This window comes from Pseudorca crassidens, chromosome 12 (genome assembly GCF_039906515.1).
Source record: "Pseudorca crassidens isolate mPseCra1 chromosome 12, mPseCra1.hap1, whole genome shotgun sequence".
Taxonomy (NCBI): Eukaryota; Metazoa; Chordata; class Mammalia; order Artiodactyla; family Delphinidae; genus Pseudorca; species Pseudorca crassidens.
The window spans coordinates 43,927,943-43,953,245 of record NC_090307.1 but is presented as its reverse complement, the minus strand read 5'-3'; the positions used below and the strand labels follow the sequence as shown (position 1 = coordinate 43,953,245).

The 25,303-nt window shown below is 34.0% G+C and overlaps 1 protein-coding gene across 1 annotated transcript in view; it reads right to left on the bottom strand.

Moving 5' to 3' along the window:
- The window catches only part of CCDC178 (coiled-coil domain containing 178), a 367,748-nt gene that overhangs the window by 323,071 nt on the left and 19,374 nt on the right, over positions 1 to 25,303 (bottom strand). Inside the window, exons 4-6 of the mRNA XM_067701374.1 lie at positions 15,938 to 15,960; positions 10,322 to 10,404; positions 8,079 to 8,279 (exon numbers count right to left, since the gene is read on the bottom strand). Coding sequence (XP_067557475.1) covers positions 8,079 to 8,279; positions 10,322 to 10,404; positions 15,938 to 15,960 — 307 coding nt within the window. The remainder of the gene's footprint in view (positions 1 to 8,078; positions 8,280 to 10,321; positions 10,405 to 15,937; positions 15,961 to 25,303) is intronic.

The following is a 25,303-nucleotide window of genomic DNA, read 5'->3' as shown; positions in this document are numbered from 1 at the left end:
TTAAAACAAAAGCTCCAGAAGGACATCTTTATTTGATAATAAATATGAAATATTTTAGTTTCAGAAATTACTTATCTGTGAATCTTACTAAATCTAAAATAAGTTACTTTTTTATTTTTATTTTTTGGCCATGCCGTGTGGCATGCAGGATCCTAGTTCCCTGACCAGGAATGGAACCTGTGCCCCCTGCAGTGGAAGCATGGAGTCTTAGTCACTAGACCGCCAGGTAAGTCCCTAAAATAAGTTATTTTAGTATTGCACTAAAAATATATTGCTTTCTTCACTCACCATCAAAGGGATTAAACTATATAAAAATCACTGAAAATTATAAAAATAATTCATATAAAATTAATATACAAAATAAAGTTTATCCACAAAAATAAAGATTATGTTGAAAACAGAATAATCTCACAACAGTAAAATTAAAACAAATTAAAACGGACAGATCTAGTGATAAACCTGAGTTGTGCAAGGCCTATAGGAAGAAAATGACAAAATGCTATCAAACAATAGAAAAGAGAATTTGAATAAATGGATAAAAATTTTCTGTTTTGTATAAAAATATTTGAAGTAATAAATATGGAAATTTCCCTCAAATAAAATAAATATAAATTATAAATTAAATTAAATGTCAATTAACAGACTAGGACAATTTTAGAGAAACTATATAAAATATTTCCTCCTTATGCTGTTAAATTTCTAAGGTTAGCCTAACCTTGAACTCTTGGAATAAAATTACATTGGCTAGCTTGAGGCTCTTTTCATCTTTTTAAAAATAAACTTATTGGTGGGTTTTGCTGCTGTATTCACTGAAGATACTTTGCATATATACTCGTGATTTGGGCTTATAATTTTCCATATTTGTACTGTCCTCGTCTAATTTGCTTTATTATTTATGCTAGCTTCTTATATCAGTTGTAGTTTCTTTTATTTCTGTTCTCTGTGATCTTGTGGAAGTTTGAAATTGCATGTAAAGTTCTATTGCCCTAGTATGTATGTATATATGTACACATTTTGCAGGGAAGGATTTTTAGTTATTAAGTCAAAGGCGTATATGTATATTTTGGTTATCTATTTATTCATCAATCCATTTTTCCTGTGAATTTATCTAGTTCCTCAAAATTTCAATAATATTCTAAGAGATTTGTTCTGAATATCTTCCTTATTATTAATCACTGCTACATTTTTAGATACCATTTTAATTTCTAATTGGATTTATTCATATATTTTCTCTGTGTTCTTGATTAATTTTGCCACTGGTTTTCCTTTTTTTTTATTATTCTTTTTTTATTTATCAACATGTAGTTCTGCATATCTTTGGAATTATATATATTTCATTATTTAACAATTTTGTAATTGGTTTTCTGTTTTTTTCCTTTGTATTTATTTTACTTTTATTTTTCTAAATTCTGAAGTCATATATTTCAATAACTATGAATCCATCTTCTTTTCTGATATTATAAAAGCTATTTATCTTCCTTTAAATAATAATTTAGCTTTTTTCACTCATGTGAAGATAATTTTAGTAAGATTTAATGATACAGTTCTAAATGTTTTCTAATTTCTTGAATTTGTGCAATATTTGACACCATTCCCTTTTACTTTGTTTATCCTAATTAGACAGTAACATTTGTTGGTTTTTTTTGTGTGGTATGCGGGCCTCTCACTGTTGTGGCTTCTCCCGTTGCGGAGCACAGGCTCCGGACACGCAGGCTCAGCGGCCATGGCTCACGGGCCCAGCCACTCCGCGGCATGTGGGATCTTCCCGGACCGGGGCACGAACCCGTGTCCCCTGCATCGGCAGGCGGACTCTCAACCACTGCGCCACCAGGGAAGCCCAACAGTAGCATTTTTGTTTTAAAAAGTCAGTCACCATCTTGTTAAGTATTACCATCATTATCTCCATGCTGATCTTCTATTAGATATTCATCATACTTTCTCATCTTATACTCAATGCTTTTAAATATTTTATTTATATTTTCCTTCTCCTTGTGTACCTGTGATGCATTCCATTCAAATTCTTCCAAGTTCACAGATATTACTTTTCTCTTCCTTAGTCTAACAAACCATTTAACCAACCACTGTGTTATTAATTTTGAATATTTTAATATCTAGGAAGTCTTTTTTATTTCCACTTTTGCTTTCTTTTAAAATTAGTCTCTTAGTCCTTGTTTTTACTTTCAAACTTCTCTTTTTATTTCTTGAAACATAGTAAACATACTCATTTTATAATCTCATGTTCAATATCTGAAAACTTTTTGAGTAAGATTCTGCTGTTTTTACCAGCTCACACTCATTGAATCTGCATCTTTGTGTTTTATGATATTTGATATTGAGTTATTTTTTATCTTGAAACCCTATCTGAGAGAGTTCCCTGATATTTGGATTGAATTTTCAATCTTCCAGAAAAAAATCTGTCTTTGCTCCTGAAGATGCCTAGCTTTACTACCAACCCACAGAACATTTAAATGACATTCTCCACTGTGTATTTTCAGATACACAGACAGCAGGAATTTCAGTCACAAATCCATTTGAATCAGTACATTAAGAATTCTTGGAATACTGTTTGCTTTCCTCTGCTAAGTGAAACAAGCAACTTTCTTTACTATTCAATCTGAGCAATAGGTTTATTCATGATTCACACTTATTTATGCTGGGGATGGAAACCTTTGGATCCTCAGCTTCATGTAATGACTTCTTATTGGACTTGTCATTTGGGTGAGCCTTAGGCTTTCTCCCCAGTCTCCTATACCAAACAGATATATCAAAATGGGAAGCAAAGGATATTAGGGTTTCAGGGATTTCACCTAACACATTTACAGACACTGCACCTAACAAAAGCAGAATACATATTAATTTCAACCACACACAGAATATTCTCCAAGATAGATAAAATGCTAGGCAATTTTTATTCTAAATAATTTTAATGTGATTGAAATGTTTCTAAACACAAAAAATTAAATTAGAAATCGACAAAAAAAATTGGGGAAAAAAATTCGAAAAATCCCCAAATATTTGCAAATTAAATAGCAACTTCTAAATAAATAATAGGTCCAAAAAGAAATCACAAAAGAATTTTAAAAATATTTTTTACCTAATTAAAAATAAACTCACAGCATATGAACATTTATGAAATGCAACTAACACAGTTCTTTTTTGTTGTTTTTGTTTTGTTGTTGTTGTTTTTGCGGTACGCGGGCCTCTCACTGTTGTGGCCTCTCCCATTGCGGAGCACAGGCTCCAGACGCACAGGCTCAGCGGCCATGGCTCACAGGCCTAGCCGCTCCGCGGCATGTGGAATCTTCCCGGACCAGGGCACGAACCCGTGTCCCCTGCATCGGCAGGCGGACTCTCAACCACTGCACCACCAGGGAAGCCCTAACACAGTTCTTAAAAGTAAATTCAGTTCTTAAATACCTATTCTAGAAAAGAAGGTATCAAAAAAATAATCAACGCTTCTACTTCATGAAAAGAGAAATAGTAGGTTAAATTATTCCCGAAACAAGCATGAGAAAGGGAATCAGAGAAGAAATCAATTATATCAAAGCTGAAAAACAATAGAGAAATCAAGAAAAGAAAAAATTGACTTTTTTAAAAGATCAACAAAATTGATGTAACTTTTGGTAGACCAAGAAAAATACAGAGAGAAAGTACAAATTACCAAAATCAAGAATGAAAGAAATGTTGTCTCTACTGCTATTATAGAAATTAAAATTATAAGAGAATTTTAGGAACAAGATTAGGCCAGCAAATAAGACAACTAAAACGAAATGGACAAATTCCTTAGAAGACACAAATTATCAAAACTGACTCAAGAAGACAGAGAAAAGAGACCCAAAACCATTAAATAAATTGATTTAGCTATTAAAAATATGTTGACAACTTTGGACTTGGATGCCATGAATAGAATACTCATTAACTGGGCCCTGGATAGAAAAAGAATGACTTCAAAGAAATAAAAAAGCCAAACTTGAAACTTATGAAGATTTAGATATCAAACTCAAGCTAAGAAATTAGTATGGTCTAATTTACTAGTCAAGAACCAATAAAACTTCTAGGATCCTAACAGAGGCAAAAAAGCAGTCAAAGGATTACTGACTTCCATAGAAAACATAATACAAACAGAGGAAAATGAGTTCTCTATAAAATATGTAGAAACCACAGAAAAAACAACTCAGTATCAGGGAGAGTCATCAGAAGCAAGCTGTGACAGACCAAACTGTTGCTCACTACCTCCCCTTTGGATTAAAGGTAGTTTCTTGTCACACTCATTTGTGATTCAGACATGGTACTTATTTTGACTAAACGATGCGAATAACAGTGAGAGTATGCCAGTTTTGAGCTAACATCTTGAGGGGCATCCTATCTTTTTACTCACTATGTTGTACTCTCCTCACTTGCCACGTGAAAACAATGGCCCTCAGAGCTGCTAGCCAGTGAGGATGAGAGAAACATGAAGCTCACCTGAACCCAACACAGTCTTGAGTCAAGCCCATTAGATCTGCAGCCTGAAGAAATCCTCCCTAGCCAACACACAGACCCATGAGTAGAAAAAAAAAAAACATTATTGTTGTAAGCAACTGAGTTCCAAAGTGACTTGTTACAAATAATTGTTGTAGTGATAGCTGATTAATTCACATGACAAAACAATGTCTAAAAAAACCAAAATCAGAATATTTAACATTCTATTAACTACTCGGATCTTCCTCCATAGCAGAGGCACTCTTGTGAGCATTTATATGGGACACAATTATCTTCACATCCCATCCTTTTGAAACGTTAATCCCCAAAACTCTCATAGACTTCCTTCCACCGATCTTACATTCATGTTCTTTCTAAGTCCCTGACCACTATGCAATCCCTTTTGCCACTTCCCATCTATACCTCAGGCCATTTCTTCTTCAAGGTGATTTTGCCTCCACCTTTTCCATACTGAGATTGTAATACAGTAGCTCCCCAAATTATATCAACATACCATTCAAACCTTTCATAAACCAGGGCTGTGATTGTTTTTCTCTCCCATTAGATGGTCATAAGGAAGTACATGGAGCCATAAATTTAAGTTAAGGAAAAGACAGGGAATTTACAGAAGCAGGAACAATGGGAGTACCGGGTGAATCTGAGTCATTAGTTTATTTGTGCCTTCAGATGCTGCTTGGGTATAATATATGTATTCTTATTTTATAAGGAAACATTGCTATGCACATCCAATTTTAAAATTTATAGGTTCATACAGCACCTAATTCATGATGAAAAACTTATTTCTGGTTATCTTTTTTGGTAGGGAAAAGAAGAGGCACTTACTCTATCATTAGATGCATATCGAGTGCCAAGGGCTGTCATTTGGGAAAGGGGTGCAGTGACCAAGCAGAAAGGAAGTCAGAGGTACAATACCTCAGCCTTACTCTTCTCCATCATCTCCTATGGTCTCTTGCCCCTGATTTCCATTGGCTGAACCCAGAAGGAGGACAGAGTGCAAAAGATATCTTTTATGCAGTCTATTATAAATCAGCCTCATGGGCCACAAAACAAAAGTCACAAGCATGGGTGAGGTAGTTAGGGGGGTGGATGGATCTGGAGGAGGAACCACAAGACATCTAGAAAGAAGTAAATTTCCGTAAAGTTACCCCCCCAAATTATCAAAACCTTTACACACATTGTACTTAATGGTAAGGCTGTCATGGAAATTAGAAGTTTTTCCTGTCACGTATGCTAGAGACTTCGAGAATCTAAACAGACTGTAAAAACAAATAAATTTATAGTTTGTAAACAAATTCAAAATATTTAGAGATTATATCCTAAATATATCAATATAATTGCAGCATATTCCTGAAAGCACATAAACTTTTCACTAATATGTTACAAACAGAAGGCACTTAAGAAACACACAGTGATAATAAAGCTAAATTTCATTGCATACGTTAGCTACTTAAATAAAATAAAGCAGATGAACATACATTTCAGATTTTTAAGTAGATCTTTACTAATATTGAATAAAAGGCAACTCAAACAATAAATTATAAGCAACGGCAAGGGTATACATCATCGTTCAAAATGCATTTATTAGGCTCCTAGAATGTGCAGGCATGTATCTCAATTTTATTTTGGTAAATCCTTAAGTAGAACTCCATATAGACCCCAAACTATAATATCTAAGCACTCTTATAAGGGGTATATGAGATTACATATAACTTGATTGGCAAAAAATTAAAGAAAATCAGCCCTCAACATTGACTTTCATTTTCTTGGGGTGGGGGTTAATTTATGTTTATTTTTATTTTTTTTATAATTTTTTATTTACAATGTTGTGTTAGTTTCAGGTATACAGCAAAGTGAATCAGTTATACATATACATATATCTATTCTTTTTTGGATTCTTTTCCCATATAGGCCATTACAGGGTATTGAGTAGAGTTCCCCGTGCTATACAGTAGGTCCTTATTAGTTATCTGTTTTATATATAGTAGTGTATATGTCAATCCCAATCTTCCAATTTATCCCTCCCCTACCCCCGACTTTTCTACTACTATTGACAAGGAAGAGCCTCTCAAACAATTAGGAAAATGGCAGATGGCTCTCTGTGGATGTGAATATGAATCCACTCAACAATCTACTGGGATCCTGATGACTATTCTGACCCTACTGCAGCCTCAGTTGCCTCTAAAACACCAATATATATGTATGTATGTACACACTTATAAATTATATACCTATGCTATTACATTAGTAGCATATGCACATCACAAATCCTATTCAAAACCCTTATGAATCAGAGCAAACTCACTCCAAGCCCAAATGAATTATTTATTTTTATAAACAGCTGTTGACACCAAATATTTTATAAAATACATTACTTTAAATGTGGGTAGAAAAAGGTCTACTGTTACCTGAGTTTTGCATAATTTTTATATAGTTAGCTCTTTATAAAGAGCTCTTTAGTAAAGGGTGACAGAGAGCATAGACAAAGGTTGAATTAAATTTAGTCCCAGCCTAGGCTCTGGGCCCATTTTCTGCTTCTTGAGCTCTGAGCTCCAGAAGGGAGTGAACAAAGGGAGAGTTTAAGCTGTGAGCTTCATATTACTTTAAAAGGTGGAAGCAGGCATTAAACCTACATTTAATTTCTTTTATTAAAAGACCATAATTGAGGAACCATCTCATCTTTTCTTGCAGCTCCCTGAAATGTGTACACTATACTTGGGAGACTACAGCTTTAGAAGATTTATAACATTATAATAAAGGTATGTATATGGGTAGAGTCTGACATAATTTGAATTAATGGCTATTGTACCGGAATAATAATTAATAGCATCCTTTTTTCTCTCAAAGGTGTCTTGGCTTAAATCATGGGTTATATGGGAACCCTAATATAACCCATTTCTAAAGCATGTGAATCCTGAATTAAAATTGTTACCCTATGATAACATAAAAAGCTTCCAGCCTCAGGTAGGATCAGGTAGTCTGGCATGCTTGATGAACCAGTATTTGGAAATGAAAAATCCAACACCTTTAGACTATTTAATACTTGACCACAAGTCCCTCCATTCTGTAATCTAAAAGACAGTTTCCTTTTTAAACATGTTACCTGCATGACTCTTGGAAACATCCTAAGTTTCTTTGCCTGCTAGAAGTTCCCAGAGCAAATTTACTATTGAATTCTCAAAAGAAGATGCATGTTCCTAAAATATCACTTAGAATTCTCTCATTTTCCGAGATTTAAAGATGTGGCTGATGTCACCAACTGGCAATCACTTTAAATTTCTAAATTTCTAGTGACTGAAATATTGTAGTCATTATGGGAAATATGTACCAAATGTTTGCATGACCCTTGGGTACCACAAGTTCAATGGCATTTCCAACAAACACCAAATGACAGCAGGTCCAGGTTTGCTCAGTGCAGCCCCAATTTATGTCTGTAAACTCAGCATTATTATTAATAGTATCTTTCAAATATGCACTGATTCGCATGCAGAATAACATGGTCACTCTAAACAGAGGTAATTTTTAAATTCAGAGCTTCAATTAATCATCCACGCCTCTCCAACAAAGTAAACGGCAATATGAAAAATTCTTATTATTACCTTTCTGTACAGCTAACGGGATTTCTTGACGTTTCCAGATTGACCAAGAATCAATTTGCATGCTAATCCTTTTCTTTCGTGATTTTTGTTGTTTTAAAGCTTCTTCAGCTTCTGCACGATCAGTTTCTAGACTTTTAATGAGTTGGATGGCCTCTGATAGCAATCTTTCCATTTCCTGCTTTAATTCTGGACACTTTTCATCTTAAAAAAGAAATATGTATTCACATTGGTTAATGAATCAGCCGATAAGCTGGATGGTGGGAACAGGGGTACTAGCTGTGTTGCCATCTTTTTAATATTTATATATTTACTATGAGAACTGTAGAAAAGTGAATTAGCCTTTTAAAGACAGTTTTATTATAATACAATCATAACATTAATTATAACCTTTGAAGACAGATTTTGAAATAAATATTTTATAAAATAATTAGAATAGCTAAGTCTCAAACAATATCTTCATGCACATTTTTTTCTGAGGGAAAAACACATGTTCTATTCACAAGCTGTATTATAGAGCTTTATTTTGAAATTATGCTTGTGTTTCCTCCCATTCTATGAGAAAAGCAAACCATAATGCTTTATCTAATATTTATCAGACAAATACTGAAAATCCTCAGAGGTTCCTAGAAACAAGACACTTTATGTTCTTTACCTTATCAGATAACAACATCCCTAGTTAGCCTTGCCAGAAATTCATCATCATTTCCAAATTGTATTTAGTCAGTTACAATACAAATTAACTCCCTTATGAGAGATATTTGTGATTCTTGGTTCACAGCTCTGGAATGATATGGTTTAATATTAACAAAATGATTAACATGGGTATTCATTCATCTATTTATGCAAGAAATGGGTAGAGAGCCTGTTATGTTCTATGCAGTATGCTCTCTCCCTGGAGGTAGAGCAGTACAAAAGACGGATATGAGTCCCATTCTGGTGAGATTTATACTTGTGAACATTGGCTTTTGCCAAAATGTGACATGACAAGAAGACATAAACAAACACAAAGTGTCAAAAAAGGCAAAGCCTCCAAAGAGCTGGGGCTGGAGGTAAAACAGTGAAACTGGATCAAGAAGAAAGGTGGCTGACAGATCTTTGTTTTATTTTGTTTTGTTTTACTTTTGGACAATAAAGACATTAATTTTCCATTGGAAAATGGAAAGTTTTGTGTATAACTTAAGGTGTCTCCAATTCATTCTATTTAATATCTCTCTGAATTTTTTTGCAGAATACCATCTCAATTAGTTTTACTGTTTCATATGGAGTGAGCAACCACCTGCATTTTTTATTAGCATAAACACTTAATTACCACAAATCTTCCTCATCCTGATGCTGTCTTGTATTTTAGAGTCAAATATACATGTTTATAATAAACATAATTGTAGTTTATTTAACTGTTACTGTGACCATTAATACATTGATATTTTCTCCTAGAATCTGTCATTTGAAAAATTAAGAAGTAATGAATCAGCTTTTCATTTTCATTATAAATGGAAAATAGTAAAAACAGAGTCTCACTATGAATGACAGCAGTAAATGACAAAATATTCATGCTTCTGAAAAGTTCTAAGTTTATTGGTTATCCTTCTCTAAAGGAAGGTGTTCAACAAATTTTTGTGGCAAAGGTAGGAGGAAGTGTTTAATGTCAAGGATATAGTCAAATATGTTGAAGTAATTTTAACACAAATTTTATACCAGTATATAAATTATTATACATTTACATTTGGAAATTTTGACAAGAATATTAGTCTTAATTTATATATATAGAAGAGCTGTGATGTCCAATATGGTAGCCATGAACCACATGTAACTAATTTACATTTAAATGTAACTTAAAGTTAAACTTAAAAATTAAATTTCTCAGTCTCACTAGCCATATTTTAAGTGCTCAACTGCTGTATGTGGCTAGTAGCTACCCTATTGGACAGTGAGACATAGAACACTTCTATTATCACAGAAAGTCCTATGGGACAGCACTGAATTACAGTTACATTCTTGAGAAGTAGGCAGGGATAATTATATACTCATGACCTAGAGCAGTATATGGTACAGTACAGTAATGAATAAATATCTGTTGAATAAATATTTAATCAAACAATACAGAGACTCTTTCCTCTATTAGTCACTCATAAGGATTACAAAACACTTATACATGATTCTTGTGAAAATGAGAAATGTATAAATGAAAAGCCAATGAGCTTTTAAATATAATTATACTTTTCTAGTATGAGGTACAACTTTACCTCTCAATTCTTCTGGTATGACCTCTTTCACTGGTGTAGCAACACTCAGATCTTTCAGCTCTTTTGTGAAAGAAGTTCTGCTCCTTTATGACGGGAAAGAAGCAATCAATTAATAAAGGAAGGCTGTACTTAAAGTTAGTAAAACAAATTTTAGGTGATGTTTTAACATTGAATTTTAAATATTTGTGGTGAAACTTACTATACATATTAATGGTACTGTATAAGAGATGAACATAGCAAAATTCTAATAGGAAATGGGTTTTATACTTCATGGTAAATTAAGAGAAATTTAAAATTTGTTTCAAATGATTTGAAATTTTTTGAGGGGATAGTAAACCAATACTGTTTTAATGATAGTCTTTTCTAGAGAGTGTTGCTATCAAAAAAAAAGTTTACTGAAAATAATTTGAGAGTTATTTCTCTAATTTCAGTTTAGCAGTTTCTGAGGAGACAATATAAAATGCAAGGAGTAAAACTACTATTTCATATTTTATGTTATTAAGGTTTTAGAAAAATGTCCAAATTAAAATGTATTTTTTCTAAAGAATCTAGCTAAAGTTCTATATATTCAATAATGAAATATTTCTCATTATCAGTATTCTTCTGGTCCAATTCTTGAATTCTAGACTAGTTTTCACTGTACTGAAGAAGAAGTACGTTTCAGGAAGTTTCATTTTATCCATGTTGTAGCATGTATCAGAACCTCATTACTTTTTATGGTTGAATAATATTCCACTGTACAGATACACCACTCTTCATTTATCTATGAGTCCACTGAAGGATTTCAGGTAGTTTCTACCTTTTGGCTATTGTAAATACTAATGATACAAATATTTGTATACAAGTTTTTTTTTGAACACCTGTTTTAAAATCTTTTGTGTATATACATCAGAGTGAAATTACTGGGTCATATGGTAATTCTAGATTTAACTTTTTGAGGAACCACCAAACTGCTTTTCATAGTGGCTGAACCATTTTACATTCCCACCAGCACAGCACGAGAGTTCCAATGTTCAACAGAAGTGGCAATATATGGGCATCCTTGTCTTATTCCTGATCTTAGGTTGGAACCTTTCTGTCTACACCATTAAGTGTAATGTCAGTCAAGAGTTTCTCATAAATGTCCTTTACCATGTTTTGGAAATTCCCTTCCCATTCTAGTTTTTGAGTGTTTTCATTATGAAAAGGTGTTGGATTTTGCCACATGCTTCCCACATCAATTGAGATGTTCACACGAGTTCCCCCCACCTCCTTTTATTACTGTGATACATTACATTGATTGGTTTTTGTATTCTGAACCACTCTCACATTCCTGGGATAAATCTTACTTGGTCATGATATATAATTCTATTAATATGTTGCTGGATTCATGCTGCTGATATTTTGTTGAGAATTTTTGCATCTATATTCAAAGTGATTGGTCTACATTTCCTTTTCTTGTGATGTCTTTATCTGGCTTTAGTATCAGGGTACTGCTGACCTCATAGAATGGGTTACGAAGTTTTTCCTTCTCTTCTAATTTTTGAAAGAGTTTGAGAAGCATTGCTATTGATTCTTCTTTCAACGTTTAGTAGAATTCACCAGTGAAGCCATCTGGTCCTGGGTTTTTCTTTGGTTGGGTGATTTTACTGATTCAATCTCTTTACTCATTACAGACCTGTTCAGATTTTCTACTTCTTCCTGAGTCAGCTTTGATAGTTTGTTTCTAAAGAATGTGTTTATTTCATCTTGGCTATCTAATTTGTTGTTCATAGTATTATCAACTGTTCATTGTATTATCTTATAATCTTTATTCATGCAAGATCCATAGTAATGTCCCCAATTTTTTAATGAATTTTTTAATTCAAGTCTTCTCTTTTTTTGTCAGTCTAAAAGGTCTGTTAATTTGTTTGATCTTCTCAAAGAAACAACTTTTTTCATTTATACTATTTATTGGTTTCTTTTTACTTGTATTTCATTTATCTGTGTTCTAGTCCTTATTATTTCCTTTCTTTTGCTAGTTTTAGCACACTCATTCTTTTCTAGTTCTGTAAGCTATAGAGTTAGGTTATTGGATTTGGAATCTTCTTTTTAATGTAATCATTTATGGCTATCCATTTCCCTCTGGGAACTTCTTTTACTTCATCTCATAAGTTTTGGTACCACGTGTTTTCATTTTCATTCATCTCAACTTATTTTCTAATATCTCCTGTGATTACACATTGACTCACTGAGTTTAGAGCATGCTGTCTAATTTATACACATATCTGAATTTTCCAGGTTTCCTTCTGTTATTGATTTCTAGTTTCATTGAATTGGGTCAGAGAAGGTACTTTGTATGAATTTAATCTTTTTAAATTTTTGAGATTTTTAAATGTGGCTCAATAATGTTCAGTCTATCCTGAATAATGTTCAATGTGAATGTGAAAAAAATGTGATTTCTACTGTTGCTGCGTGGAGGGTACTATATAAGTCAGTTAGGCCTAGATGGTTTTAGTGCTGTGCAAGTCTAATTCCTTATTGATCTTTTTGGTTCTTTTATCCATTATTGAAAGTGGGGGTACTGAATTCTCAAACTTATTATAGAATTGTCTACTTCTTTCACGTCTGTCAGTTTACTGCATGCTTTTGAGGTTATGTTTTTAGGTATGTATAGGTTTATAATTTTTATGTCTTCTTGATGGTGTTACCCTTTTATCAAGATATCAAGTATTCTTTGTCTCTTGAATATGTTTTGACTTAAAGTCTATTTTGTGTTATATTAGTATAGCCACTCAAGCTCTCTTCTGTTTACCATTTTCCTGGAATATATTTTTCATCCTTTCATTTTCAACCTACTTGTGTCTTTGGACATCAAATGAGTCTCTTATAAACAACATGTAGTTGGAGAATGTATTCTTATCTATTCCACCACTCTCTACCTTTTGATATGAGAGTTTCATCCATTTTCATGAAAAGTAATTACTGATAAGAAAGGACTTACTTCTGGCATTCTGCTACTTGTTTTCTATATTATCTTTTTATTCTTTAATTTCTCCATAACTCCCTTCTTTTGTGGTTAGTTGATTTTATTGTTTTAGTTTCCCTCTATTGGATTTCTGTGTTTTTTATTTATTTGTTTGTTTTATTAGAGTTTTTCTTAGTGGTTCCTTGGAGATTAGATGTTACAACTAACATCTTAACTTCACAAAAATTAAGTTTGAATTAAAATCAACGTATTTTCAACAGTATTAAAAATTCTGTTCCTTTACAGATCTGCTTCTTCCTTTTATGTTGTCATTTTCACAAACCAGACATTTATACATTGTGTACCCATTAATATAGATTTATAATTATTGTTTTATCTATTTAATTATAATTAGATAGAAAAACAAAATAGATAAATAAAAATGCAATTATACTAATTTTTGTATTTATCTTTATAGCTACCTTTACTTTTGGTATTCCTTCATATGGCTGCAAGTTACTGTCTAGTGTCCTTTCACTTCTGCCTGAAGGGACTACCTATAGGATTTCTGATAGAACAGCTCTGATAATGTGTGGAGCCCCTCAGTTTTTGTTTATCTGGGAATATATTAATTTCTCCTTTATTTCTGAAGGACACTTATGCAGGATTCAGAGTTTTTGTCTGACAAGTTGTTTTCTTCCAGCATTTTACGTATGTCAATCCACTGCCTTCTGTCCTCCATAATTTCTGATGAGAAAATGACTTATATTGAAAATCCCTTGAAAATCCCTTGTACATGAGGAGTAACTTCTCTCTTGCTGCTTTCAAGATACTACCTTTGTCCCAGGCTTTCAACAATTTTACTACGATATGTCTTAGTGTGGATCTCTGAGTTTAACCTGCTTGGAGTTCACTGAATTTAATGGAAGTACAGATTCATTTCTTCCATCAAACTTGGGGAGTTTTTAACCAATGTTTCTTTAAATATTCTTTCATGCCCTTCTTCTCTCCCCTGTCACTCTTGGACTGCCATTATGCGTATGTTTGTATTCTTGATGGTGTCCCTTGGTCTAACAAGCTCTGTTCATTTTTCTTCATTGTTTTGTCTTCTGTTTCTCAGCCTGAATAATCTCAAGTGAACTATATTCAAATTCAGTGATTCTCTCTTCTTCCTACTCAAATCTGTTGAGGAACATCTCTAATTTTTCATTTCAGTTATTGTACCTTTTAGCTCCAGAATGTCTTATTTGATTCTTTCTCATAATTTCTATTTCTTTATTGATATTCTATATTTGTTGAGACATTACTCTCCTGGTTTTGTTGGGGTTTTTTGTCCATAGTTTACTTTATCTCTTTGAGGATGCTTAAGACAGTTGACTTAAAGTCTTTGTCCAATAAGCACAATGTCTAGGCTTCCTCAGAGCCAGTTTCCTTCATTTTTTTTTCCCTTGTTAATGTGGCAAATTTTCTTTTATTCTTTCCCTGCCTCATAATTTCTGTAAAAACCTGGAAATTTTGAGTATTTTAATGTGATATGGATATAAAATTACCCTCCCTCTACTGGGTTTATTTTTGTTGTTTGTGGTGGGTTTTTATTTGCTTAGTGATTCTTCTAAACACTTACTGTAATATCTATATTCTTTTCATTTGTGGCCATTGAAGTGTTTCATTAGCTTACTGGTGATCTTGAGTTTTGTCCAAGTTACCTTAAATACCTGGGGCCCAAAAAAACAAAAAGGAAAAAAGGAAAAATATACACTCCCAATCTTAGCAGACTGGCTCGGAGTTGGAGTACTCCTTTAATGTTTATCCAGGCTGCTTACAACTCTGCCTCTACCTTCAATTCTTACCTGTGCAGATACTAAAGGCTAGCCAGAGGTAAAAGATTAAGTTTTCTTAGTCCTTCCTGAGCATGTGTCCAACACTGTTCATATGTGTGCACTTTTTAATTCCGTAGTATATATGAGAGCATTGAAAAACCCTATTCCCCAATGTATCTCTTTTCCCAAACTCTTTATTCCCAGGCATTTTGATCTTTTTAATGCTTGTCCTGACAATCCACAGCCTCAGACATTGCTGGCAAATATATGACTTCAAATACTTTCAGCAAACACTGCCTGGAAGTGGTTCTAGCTCTGTGATTGCTCTTAGTCAGGAAAAAACAAAGACAATCCTTTGTGCTGGTCCTTCAGGGAGTCATCAGACTTATCAAAACACTGAACCATAATTCTTTGAGAATAAGGTCCATACTGTTCCTTCTGGCACTAGCAATCTTCACCACAAGTCAGGCTATTTGCTTCATGGCCACCACTGATCTGAGGGCTGGAGGATGGCAAGTGGGCAATTTAGCCACAGTCCTTCTTTCATGCAATGTAGTAACTCTTTCTTCCTTAACTTTTTCCCTTGTTGTTGTAAGTTTTGGACTAGATCCCGCATTTCTGCAGAAGTTGATTCTCATCAAGTTTTACCAACTTTACAGTTGTTTTTGTGGTAGGACAGAGCCCTGGAAATCCCTATTCTGCCATTTCTAGAGACATCCTAATTCTTATATTTTTAAAAATAAGTTTTAATGTCTAATATAAAAATTTTGCTTTCAATTGCCCTTTTCTTTTGAAATAAACTCATCTACAGCAGATTAATCATCAAAATTTGAACATAAAAAATATAAAAGAAGCACGAAAGGGTCTTACCATTCTTCCAAAGACGTTTCAAACTGTCAGAATAAAAGATCTCAATAAAAAATCAAATTTTTAACATCTTAAAAACAATAGTACAGCAGGTTCTTATTAGTTATCCATTTTATACATATTAGTGTACATATGTCAATCCCAATCTCCCAATTCATCATACCATCACCTCCCAACTAATAAGAACCTGCTGTATAAAAAAATAAGTTAAATAAAATTCAAAAAAAAAGACAGTAGTAAATTTAACTCACACCTAAACTCACTGACAAAATTACAAACACTCTACTTCACATTCCCCATTATATTTTTGTCAAATTATACTGTGTTGTTTCCACAACAGCTATATACTTACCTTAGCTAGTCCTTTTATTATTACTCCCACCTAATTGTTCTCACCTTTTATCTGTTTCTAAATTTTACCTTTACATCAAGGGTCACTTCAAATGCCATTTATTCCTAAAAGACTTTCCACAGAATCGTAAGTGCATGATATTTAATATATTACCAAAAATTGGAAACACATAATTACATGTAAGTTCACAAATATTTAGTTTTTCAGAGTAATATCCCTCTTCTGGACTATAAACTCCTTGGTAGGAGTCATGTTCTACAGATATATTCTAACACTACCTTGGGCTGTAAGGGGCACAAATTAACAAAAACACAAGGAATATACAGTCAGAATGTTGTGCGTTTCATAGACAATCTCCAATTCAAGAATTTAAATTGAAGATACATGATTACTTTTCCCCAATTCCCATATCATACCAAAATTTCTTGGAAAAAATATATAGGTATGTCAATAAAATCATTGGAACGTATATTTGAGAAGAATTCCCAGAAACAGAGTAATCAGATGAGACTGATAGTCAAAACAGAGGACAGAAAAGTATAACTCAGAAGAGACAAGTGGAGACCATTTCAGGGGAGGTAAAAGGCTTCTGTGTGGAATTCACGAGAAATTCCCAGTATGTGAGAATAACCAGGTGATAGGCAAAGTAAATAATTAAAGGGCTGCCTGTGATGAGATGGGCCAGTCCAGTCTTACTACTTTCTATCCCAAGAATCCAGAATACATGGCTGAGAAGTTACCTCCTAGTCATTGCCATGAGAAGAATTCTCTAACCACATTGGAGATCTGCCTAAGATGGAGAGGCTATCTAAGAATAGAAGTTATGGTTCTAGAGAGAAACAAAACAGGGCCTACATAACTAGCAGAATCTTACATAGACCCAAACAGGTGAGTGAGGAAAAATAAAAACAGATTTATCAATGAGGGAAAAGATTCTAAGGGGCTACAAACTCAAAAGTAAGCTTATTAAGGCAAAAGAAAAGGCCCACAACTTTCTTGCCTAAGCATATTACCTCCTATTTACAAAGAGCCTGAGTAAAATTTTTACACACTGCATAAAACCCTCAATGTAAGCAGACCCTGACAACTTCTAAAAAGCAAACAAATAATAACTGCAACAAAAAACAACAAAAACTTATGCTAGCAACGAGTAATCAGTCTGGTCCATTATTTATAGATACAAGGACAAAAAAGAGTATCCAAATATTTGAGGCAAGATTATAGTATGAAAAATAAGAAAATTTATACTGAATATAATAATAAATTCCAGGCATATATATCTTTTCTCCACAATACTAAAAAAGAGAAAAATGAAATTTAGCATGAATGTCATTATCCAAATATAAAACAGGCTAAAATAAGTAATCATTTTATTACCCATATATGAGTTTAGTTTATTACAAAATTTCCATTTCAAATTAAAATGGAGATGGACAATCAATGAATAATATTAGGATAATTCAAATAATTAAGAAAAAAGTATCATATCTGCCTCATGCAATAAAAAAAATAAACTTCAGATGGTTAAAGAAACAATGTAAAAGAAAGGATTAGAAATAATTAAAAATCTTAATAATCTTAATATGAGGAAGAATTTTTAAAACATTACAAAAATCCCAGAATTTGTAAGATAACACATTGGTCTACATACTAATATCTCTATGAAAAAGCTACCATAAATAAGTTAAAAAAATAGTACAGGCAGAATAACAATTTACAACTTATACAAAAGATAAGAGATATCTATCAATATTTCTATAAATATGTAAGAAATAACAATACAAGAAAAAAATTGGGAAAACTACATGAACAACAAATAACAGAAAAATTAATGCAAATGGGCAGAAAGGATAAGATGTTCTACTTATATGTGACACTTGATCTATCCATATATTTATCTATGTCTATAGACACAGTTATATACTCACAGATATACATTAAATGAATACTACATATACAAATATGTTACAAAACTAGTATTTTAGCATGAAATTTTTGTCAATTTGCCCATTTTCCCCATTACCTCCTACTCAGTTCTCTCTTCTAAACAGATTTTGGTATTTGCTATACTGCCGGAATTTTCTTGGGCCAACAGTATAAGAGACTCAATGGAATCTTAAAAAAAACCCTGGAGAGACTAAATTCACCTGTATAAGAAAAAACCGATGAATGCAACTGTTTGAAATCTCAGTGGGTGTTTACATGTAACATAACAAGCTTATTCTAAAATTTATATGTACCAAGAATAGTCAAAGTTTAAAAAAGGAAGAAAAGAGGGAACTACCATATCAAGTATCAAAACATATTATAAAGCATGTAAATTAGTAAAATGAGGTATTGTAAATTAGTAAAATGAGGTATTATAATAGAAAGATAAAATTAACCAGTGGAACAAAGAAGCCAGAAATAAATATACTCATATATAAAAACTTGATATATGATTGATGTGATATAGCTGATTTCTAAGAAATGACTGGATTTTGCAATAAAATTGATGTTGATAAAAATAATTTTCCATATTTTTACAAATGAAAATACCTACCTATTCCATTCTCTCACACACAAAATAAATTCACATTGTTAAACAATTAATCTCAAGTAAAAAACTTCAAAATTTTAAAATAAAGGAAAAATTTTGTAAGAAATAGTGAAAAGATTTCTTAAACAAGTTCCAAAACACTTAAAATAAAGGGAAAATGATAAATTTAAGTACATTAAAATTAAGAACTTTTTTTAATAAAAGATAACATAAAAGGACAAGTCAAATGAGAGAATATATTTAAAATCTGCACAACAAACTAAAGATAATCATTTATTCCTACAAGTCAATAAGAAATTACAAATAAACCAGAAAGAAAATGGCAAATGATAAACAGGCAGAGAAAAGAATGAACATTTTATGAGTATATTAATAGATGCTAAACTAATTAATAATTGGGAAAAATGACATCACTTGATTATGGAAACTCAAGAGTCCTACATAGTGCAGATACCTGTAATCAGGCTAACTTATGTGATACTAGTTCTAAGAAGCCATTTGAAGCTGAAGTATCACAAGAAAGGAAATTGGTTAAGAGACATTTTAATGTACTGTGACATAACTGTCCCAAATTTTAAAGTGAATAATGCTTAATTGAGTGAGTAATGCTTAATTAATATTCTGTTCGGTCCTCTTTATAGCACATTTTCTATGATATAGAAAATGATGTATTTTATAATGATAAAAACATGCTACCTAAATTTTTAGAAATAGAGTTATATTTGGTACGGAGAAATATATTAAAATGAAAAACTTACCCTCGCAACATTTATTTTTAAAGATTTTTTTTTATATAGTCCATTTTTTGAAGTCTTTATTGAATTTGTTACAATATTGCTTCTGTTTTATGTTTTGGTTTTTTGGCCACGAAGCATGTGGGATCTTAGCTCCCCGACCAGGGATCGAAACCACACCCCCTGCATTGGAAGGCAGTCTTAACCACTGGATCACCAGGGAAGTCTTGACCCTCACAACATTTTTGTAGAGGTAAGTGATAAAGCAATAAAGAAAAATTATTTTAATCGGTTTTTGATCTGATGGTAGAAGGCAAAATTTCAGGTACCTAGTAATCAAATTATCAGGATACTTAAATGGTTCACATAGGGAAGGCCTACAATACCAGAGGAAAATTTGAGTTTCCCATGTATAGCTTCCTATCTGAAATATTTAGACAAGTCTTAGAAATCTCTTGAAGTCACTTTAAATTATTTTTAATAAAATTTCTGTTATTATTAAGCTTAGAATATTACTTACCACCATAAATATTTGAGATATTTAGAAATATTGATTACGACTTATAATCAATTTTATCCAACTAACCACAAAATCCTATGCATTTCCTATTTCTGTCTCTTTCAAAGAGCAAAGAGAAACAAAAGGGGGGGACTAAAAATGTCAAATTGGACATACTTTAAATATGTATGATATTAAGAGTCATCAAATTATGGGTGAAATAAAATACTTTATTTACTTATAGCTCTAAACCACATTGCCCACAAACTCCTGCTTGATACATGTAACATTCTAACTGACCCTGATTTTTTAACTCCATATTTTTATTGGAAATTATTACCAAATATTTTGAATATTTAAATGCTATTTAAGTTCTTGAGACAAAGAAAGTATTCATAAAACCTTCTAAATATTTTCTACTCGAAAAAATTAACTTCATGTTGGGAATCTCCCTTTTACTGTAAAATATTTGTAGATGCGAGTACTAACGCTGAATACTATCTCCCACAACTGTGACCTACTTTCATCTGAAAAGACTACTCATACCTTTAAACTCACAGTCAATAGGGGGTTTCCTATAATTACCCTATTCAAAAGTCCAAATCATCTCAAAAGCACAGGCAATATTTATCAAACAACACACCAAATTATTTTTAAACTTAAGAACAAGTACATTCTTCCCATGCATTTAAAAGCACGTGCAAAACCTGACACAATTTTTAAAAAATCATTCCTGAATCCACTCATTCAGAAGTATTTAATGCCTATAATCTGCCAGGTTTTAGTAGGTACTATGGTTAGTGGTGACTTATAAATAGACTTTAACTTCCTAGATCTTACAATCACATAGGACAGAGATATGAAGAAACAAATAAAATACACTGCTAATTTGGTCAGTAAAATGTCATATGAGATTCAAGGGAAGACAGCTATCCAAAGCTTTGGAGGGCAAAGGTAGTTTGTGGGAAGAAATGAGGGTTAAACAGAGATAAGAGAAGATGCATGGGTTAAGGTCCAGGGTTAAGAGAGTTAATCAAAGCTAAAATAGAGTATATGAAGGGACATGAAGCTTAAGAGTAAATATTATTTTATAAAGGACATTTATGTCATGTCAAGGAATATGAAATAAGCACTGTGACATGAGACATTCAGAGGAGGGTTTTAGGTAGATTACTGGCAACAATACATTTAGAAAAGAGAAGGCATATGGCCTATTTTATGGAAGAAGGAAGGGAGGAGGAAATGACTAAAGCAGAGGTACCAGTGAAGGGCTCTTACAGTTAACACTGGCAAAAATGAGAATGGCCTGAATGAAGATCCTACAGTATGGATGGGAAGAACTGTCTGCATTTGACACACATTCTAGAGGTGGAATCAAAACAAATTAGTAGGAGACTAGTTCAACATGGTGGAGTAGAAGAACATGCGCTCATTCCCTCTTGCAAGAGCACTGGAATCACAACTAACTGCTGAACAATCATAGACAGGAAGACACTGGAACTCACCAAAAAAGATACCCCACATCCAAAGACAAAGGAGAAGCCATATGAGATGGTAGGAGGGGCACAATGACAATAAAATCAAATCCCATAACCATTGGGGGGTCCGGCAACGAGAGGAGGAATTCCCAGAGAATCAGACATTGAAGACTAGTGGGATTTGATTGCAAGACTTCAACAGGACTGGGAGAAACACAGACTCCACTCTTGGAGGACACACACAAAATAGTGTGCACATAATGACCCAGGGGGAAGGAGCAGTGACCCCATAGGAGACTGAACCAGACCCACCTGCTAGTGTTGGAGGGTCTCCTGCAGAAACGGGGGGCATCTGTGGCTCACCGCAGGGACAAGGACACTGGCAGCAGAAGTTCTGGAAAGTACTCCTTGGCATGAGCCCTCCCAGGGTCCACCATTAGCCCCACCAAAGAGCCTGGTAGGCTCCAGTGCTGGGTTGCCTCGGGCCAAACAACCAGCAAGGAGGGAACTCAGCCCCACCCATCAGAGGACAAGCAGATTAAAGTTTTACTGAGCTCTGCCCAACAGAGCAACAACGAGCTCTACCCACCACCAGTCCCTCCCATCAGGAAGCTTGCACAAGCCTCTTAGATAGCCTCATCCACCAGAGGGCAGACAGCAGAAGCAAGAAGAACTACAATCCTACAGCCTGTGGAACAAAAACCACAATCACAGAAAGATAGACAAGATGAAAAGGCAGAGGGCTATATACCAGATGAAGGAACAAGATAAAACCTGAACTAAATGAAGTGGAGATAAGCAGCCTTCCAGAAAAAGAATTCAGAAAAATGATAGTGAAGATGATCCAGGGCCTCGGAAAAAGAATGGAGGCAAAGATCGAGAAGACGCAAGAAATGTTTAACGAAGACCTAGAAGAATTACAGAACACCTAGACGAATTAAAGAACAAACAAACAGAGATGAACAATACAGTAACTAAAATGAAAAATACACTAGAAGGAATCAATAGCAGAATAACTGAGGTAGAAGAACAGGTAAGTAACCTGGAAGACAAAATGGTGGAATTCACTGCCACGGAACAGGATACAGAAAAAAGAATGAAAAGAAATGGGGCTTCCCGGGTGGTGCAGTGGTTGAGAGTCTGCCTGCCGATGCAGGGGACGCAGGTTCGTGCCCCGGTCCGGGAAGATCTCACATGCCACAGAGCGGCTAGGCCCGTGAGCCATGGCCGCTGAGCCTGCACGTCTGAAGCCTGTGCACCGCAACGGGAGAGGCCACAACAGTGAGAGGCCCACATACCACAAAAAAAAAAAAAAAAAAGAAAAGAAAAAAAGAAACGAAGACAGCCTAAGAGACCACTGGGACAACATTAAACACACTAACATTTGCATTATAGGGGTCCCAGAAGGAGAAGATAGACAGAAGCGACCCAAGAAAACATTTGAAGAGACTATAGTTGAAAATTTCCCTAACATGGGAAAGGAAATAGCCACCCAAGTCCAGGATCACAGAGAGTCCCAGGCAGGATAAACCCAAGGAGAGACATGCCAAGACACATAGTAATCAAATTGACAAAAATTAAAGACAAAGAAAATTATTAAAAGCAGCAAGGGAAAAATGACAAATAACATACAAGGGAACTCCCATAAGGTTAACAGCTGATTTCTCAGCAGAAACTCTATAAGCCGGAAGGGAGTATCATGATATATTTAAAGTGATGAAAGGGAAGAACCTACGACCAAGGTTACTCTACCCAGCAAGGATCTCATTCAGATTTTTTTTTTTTTTTTCCGGTACGCGGGCCTCTCACTGTTGTGGCCTCTCCTGTTGCGGAGCACAGGCTCCGGACGCGCAGGCCCAGCGACCATGGCCCACGGGCCCAGCCGCTCCGCGGCACGTGGGATCCCCCCGGACCGGGACACGAACCCGCGTCCCCTACATCGGCAGGCAGACTCCCAACCACTGCGCCACCAGGGAAGCCCCTCATTCAGAATTGACAGAGAAATCAAAAGCTTTACAGACAAGCAAAAGCTAAGAGAATTCAGGACCACCAAACTGGCTCTACAACAAATGCTGAAGGAACTTCTAGGTGGGAAAAACAAGAGAAGAAAAGGACCTACAAAAACAAACCCAAAACAATTAAGAAATTGGTAATAGGAACATACATATCGATAATTACCTTAAATGGGATTGGATTAAATGCCCCAACCAAAAGACACAGGCTTGCTGAATGGATACAAAAACAACACCCATATACATGCTGTTGACAAGAGACCCACTTCAAACCTAAGGACACATACAGACTGCAAAAGAGGGGATGTAAAAAGATATTCCATGCAAATGGACATCAAAAGAAAGCTGGAGTAGCAATACTCATATTAGATAACATAGACTTTACAATAAAGAACGGTACAGGAGACAAGGAAGGACACTACATATTGATCAAGGGATCAATCCAAGAAGAAGATATAAGAATTATAAATATATATGCACCCAACATAGAAGCACCTCAGTACATAAGGCAAATGCTAACAGCTGTAGAAGAGGAAATTGACAGTAACACAATAATAGTGGGGGACTTTAACACCTCACTTACACCAATGGACAGATCATCCAGACTTAATATTAATAAGGAAACATAAGCTTTAAATGACACAATAGACTAGATAGATTTAATTGATATTTATAGGAGATTCCATCCGAAAACAGCAGATTACACCTTCTTCTCAAGTGCACATGGACCATTCTCCAGGATAGATATCATCTTAGGTCACAAATCAAGCCTCGGTAAATTGAAGAAAACTGAAATCATATCAAGCATCTTTTCCAACAACAATGATATGAGATTAGAAATAAATTACAAGGGAAAAGAAATGTAAAAAGCACAAACACATGGAGGCTAAACAATACATTGGTAAATAACCAAGAGATCACTGAAGAAATCAAAGAGGAAATCGAAAAATACCTAGAGACAAATGACAATGAAAACACAGCGACCCAAAACCTATGGGATACAGCAAAAGCAGTTCTAAGAGTGAGGTTTAAAGCAATACAATCCTAACTCAAGAATCAAAAAAAATCTCAAATAAACAATTTAACCTTACATTTAAAAGAACCAGAGAAAGAAAAACAAACAAGACCCAAAGTTACAAGAAGGAAAGAGATCACAAAAATCAGAGCAGAAATAAATGAAACAGAAACAAAGGAAACAGTAAGAAAGATAAATAAAGCTAAAAGCTGGTTCTTTGGGAAGATAAACAAAATTGATAAACCTTTAGCCAGACTTATCAAGAAAATGAGGGAGAGGAATCAAATCAATAAAATTAGAAATGAAAAAGGAGAAGTTCCAACGGACACCGCAGAAATACACAGCATCATAAGAGACTACTACAAGCAACTCTATGCCAATAAAATGGACGACCTGGAAGAAATGGACAAATTCTTAGAAAATTATAACCTACCAAGACTGAACCAGGAAGAATTAGAAAATATGAACAGAACAATCACAGGTAATGAAATTGAAACTGTAATTAAAAATCTTCCAACAAACACAAGTCCAGGACCAGATGGCTTCACAGGTGAATTCTATCAAACATTTAGAGAAGAGCTAACACCCATCCTTCTCAAACTCTTTCAAAAAATTGCAGAGGAAGGAACACTCTCAAACTCATTCTACGAGGCCACCAACACTGATACCAAAACCAGAGAAAGATACTACAAAAAAAGAAAATTACAGACCAGTATCATTGATGAATATAGAGGCAAAAA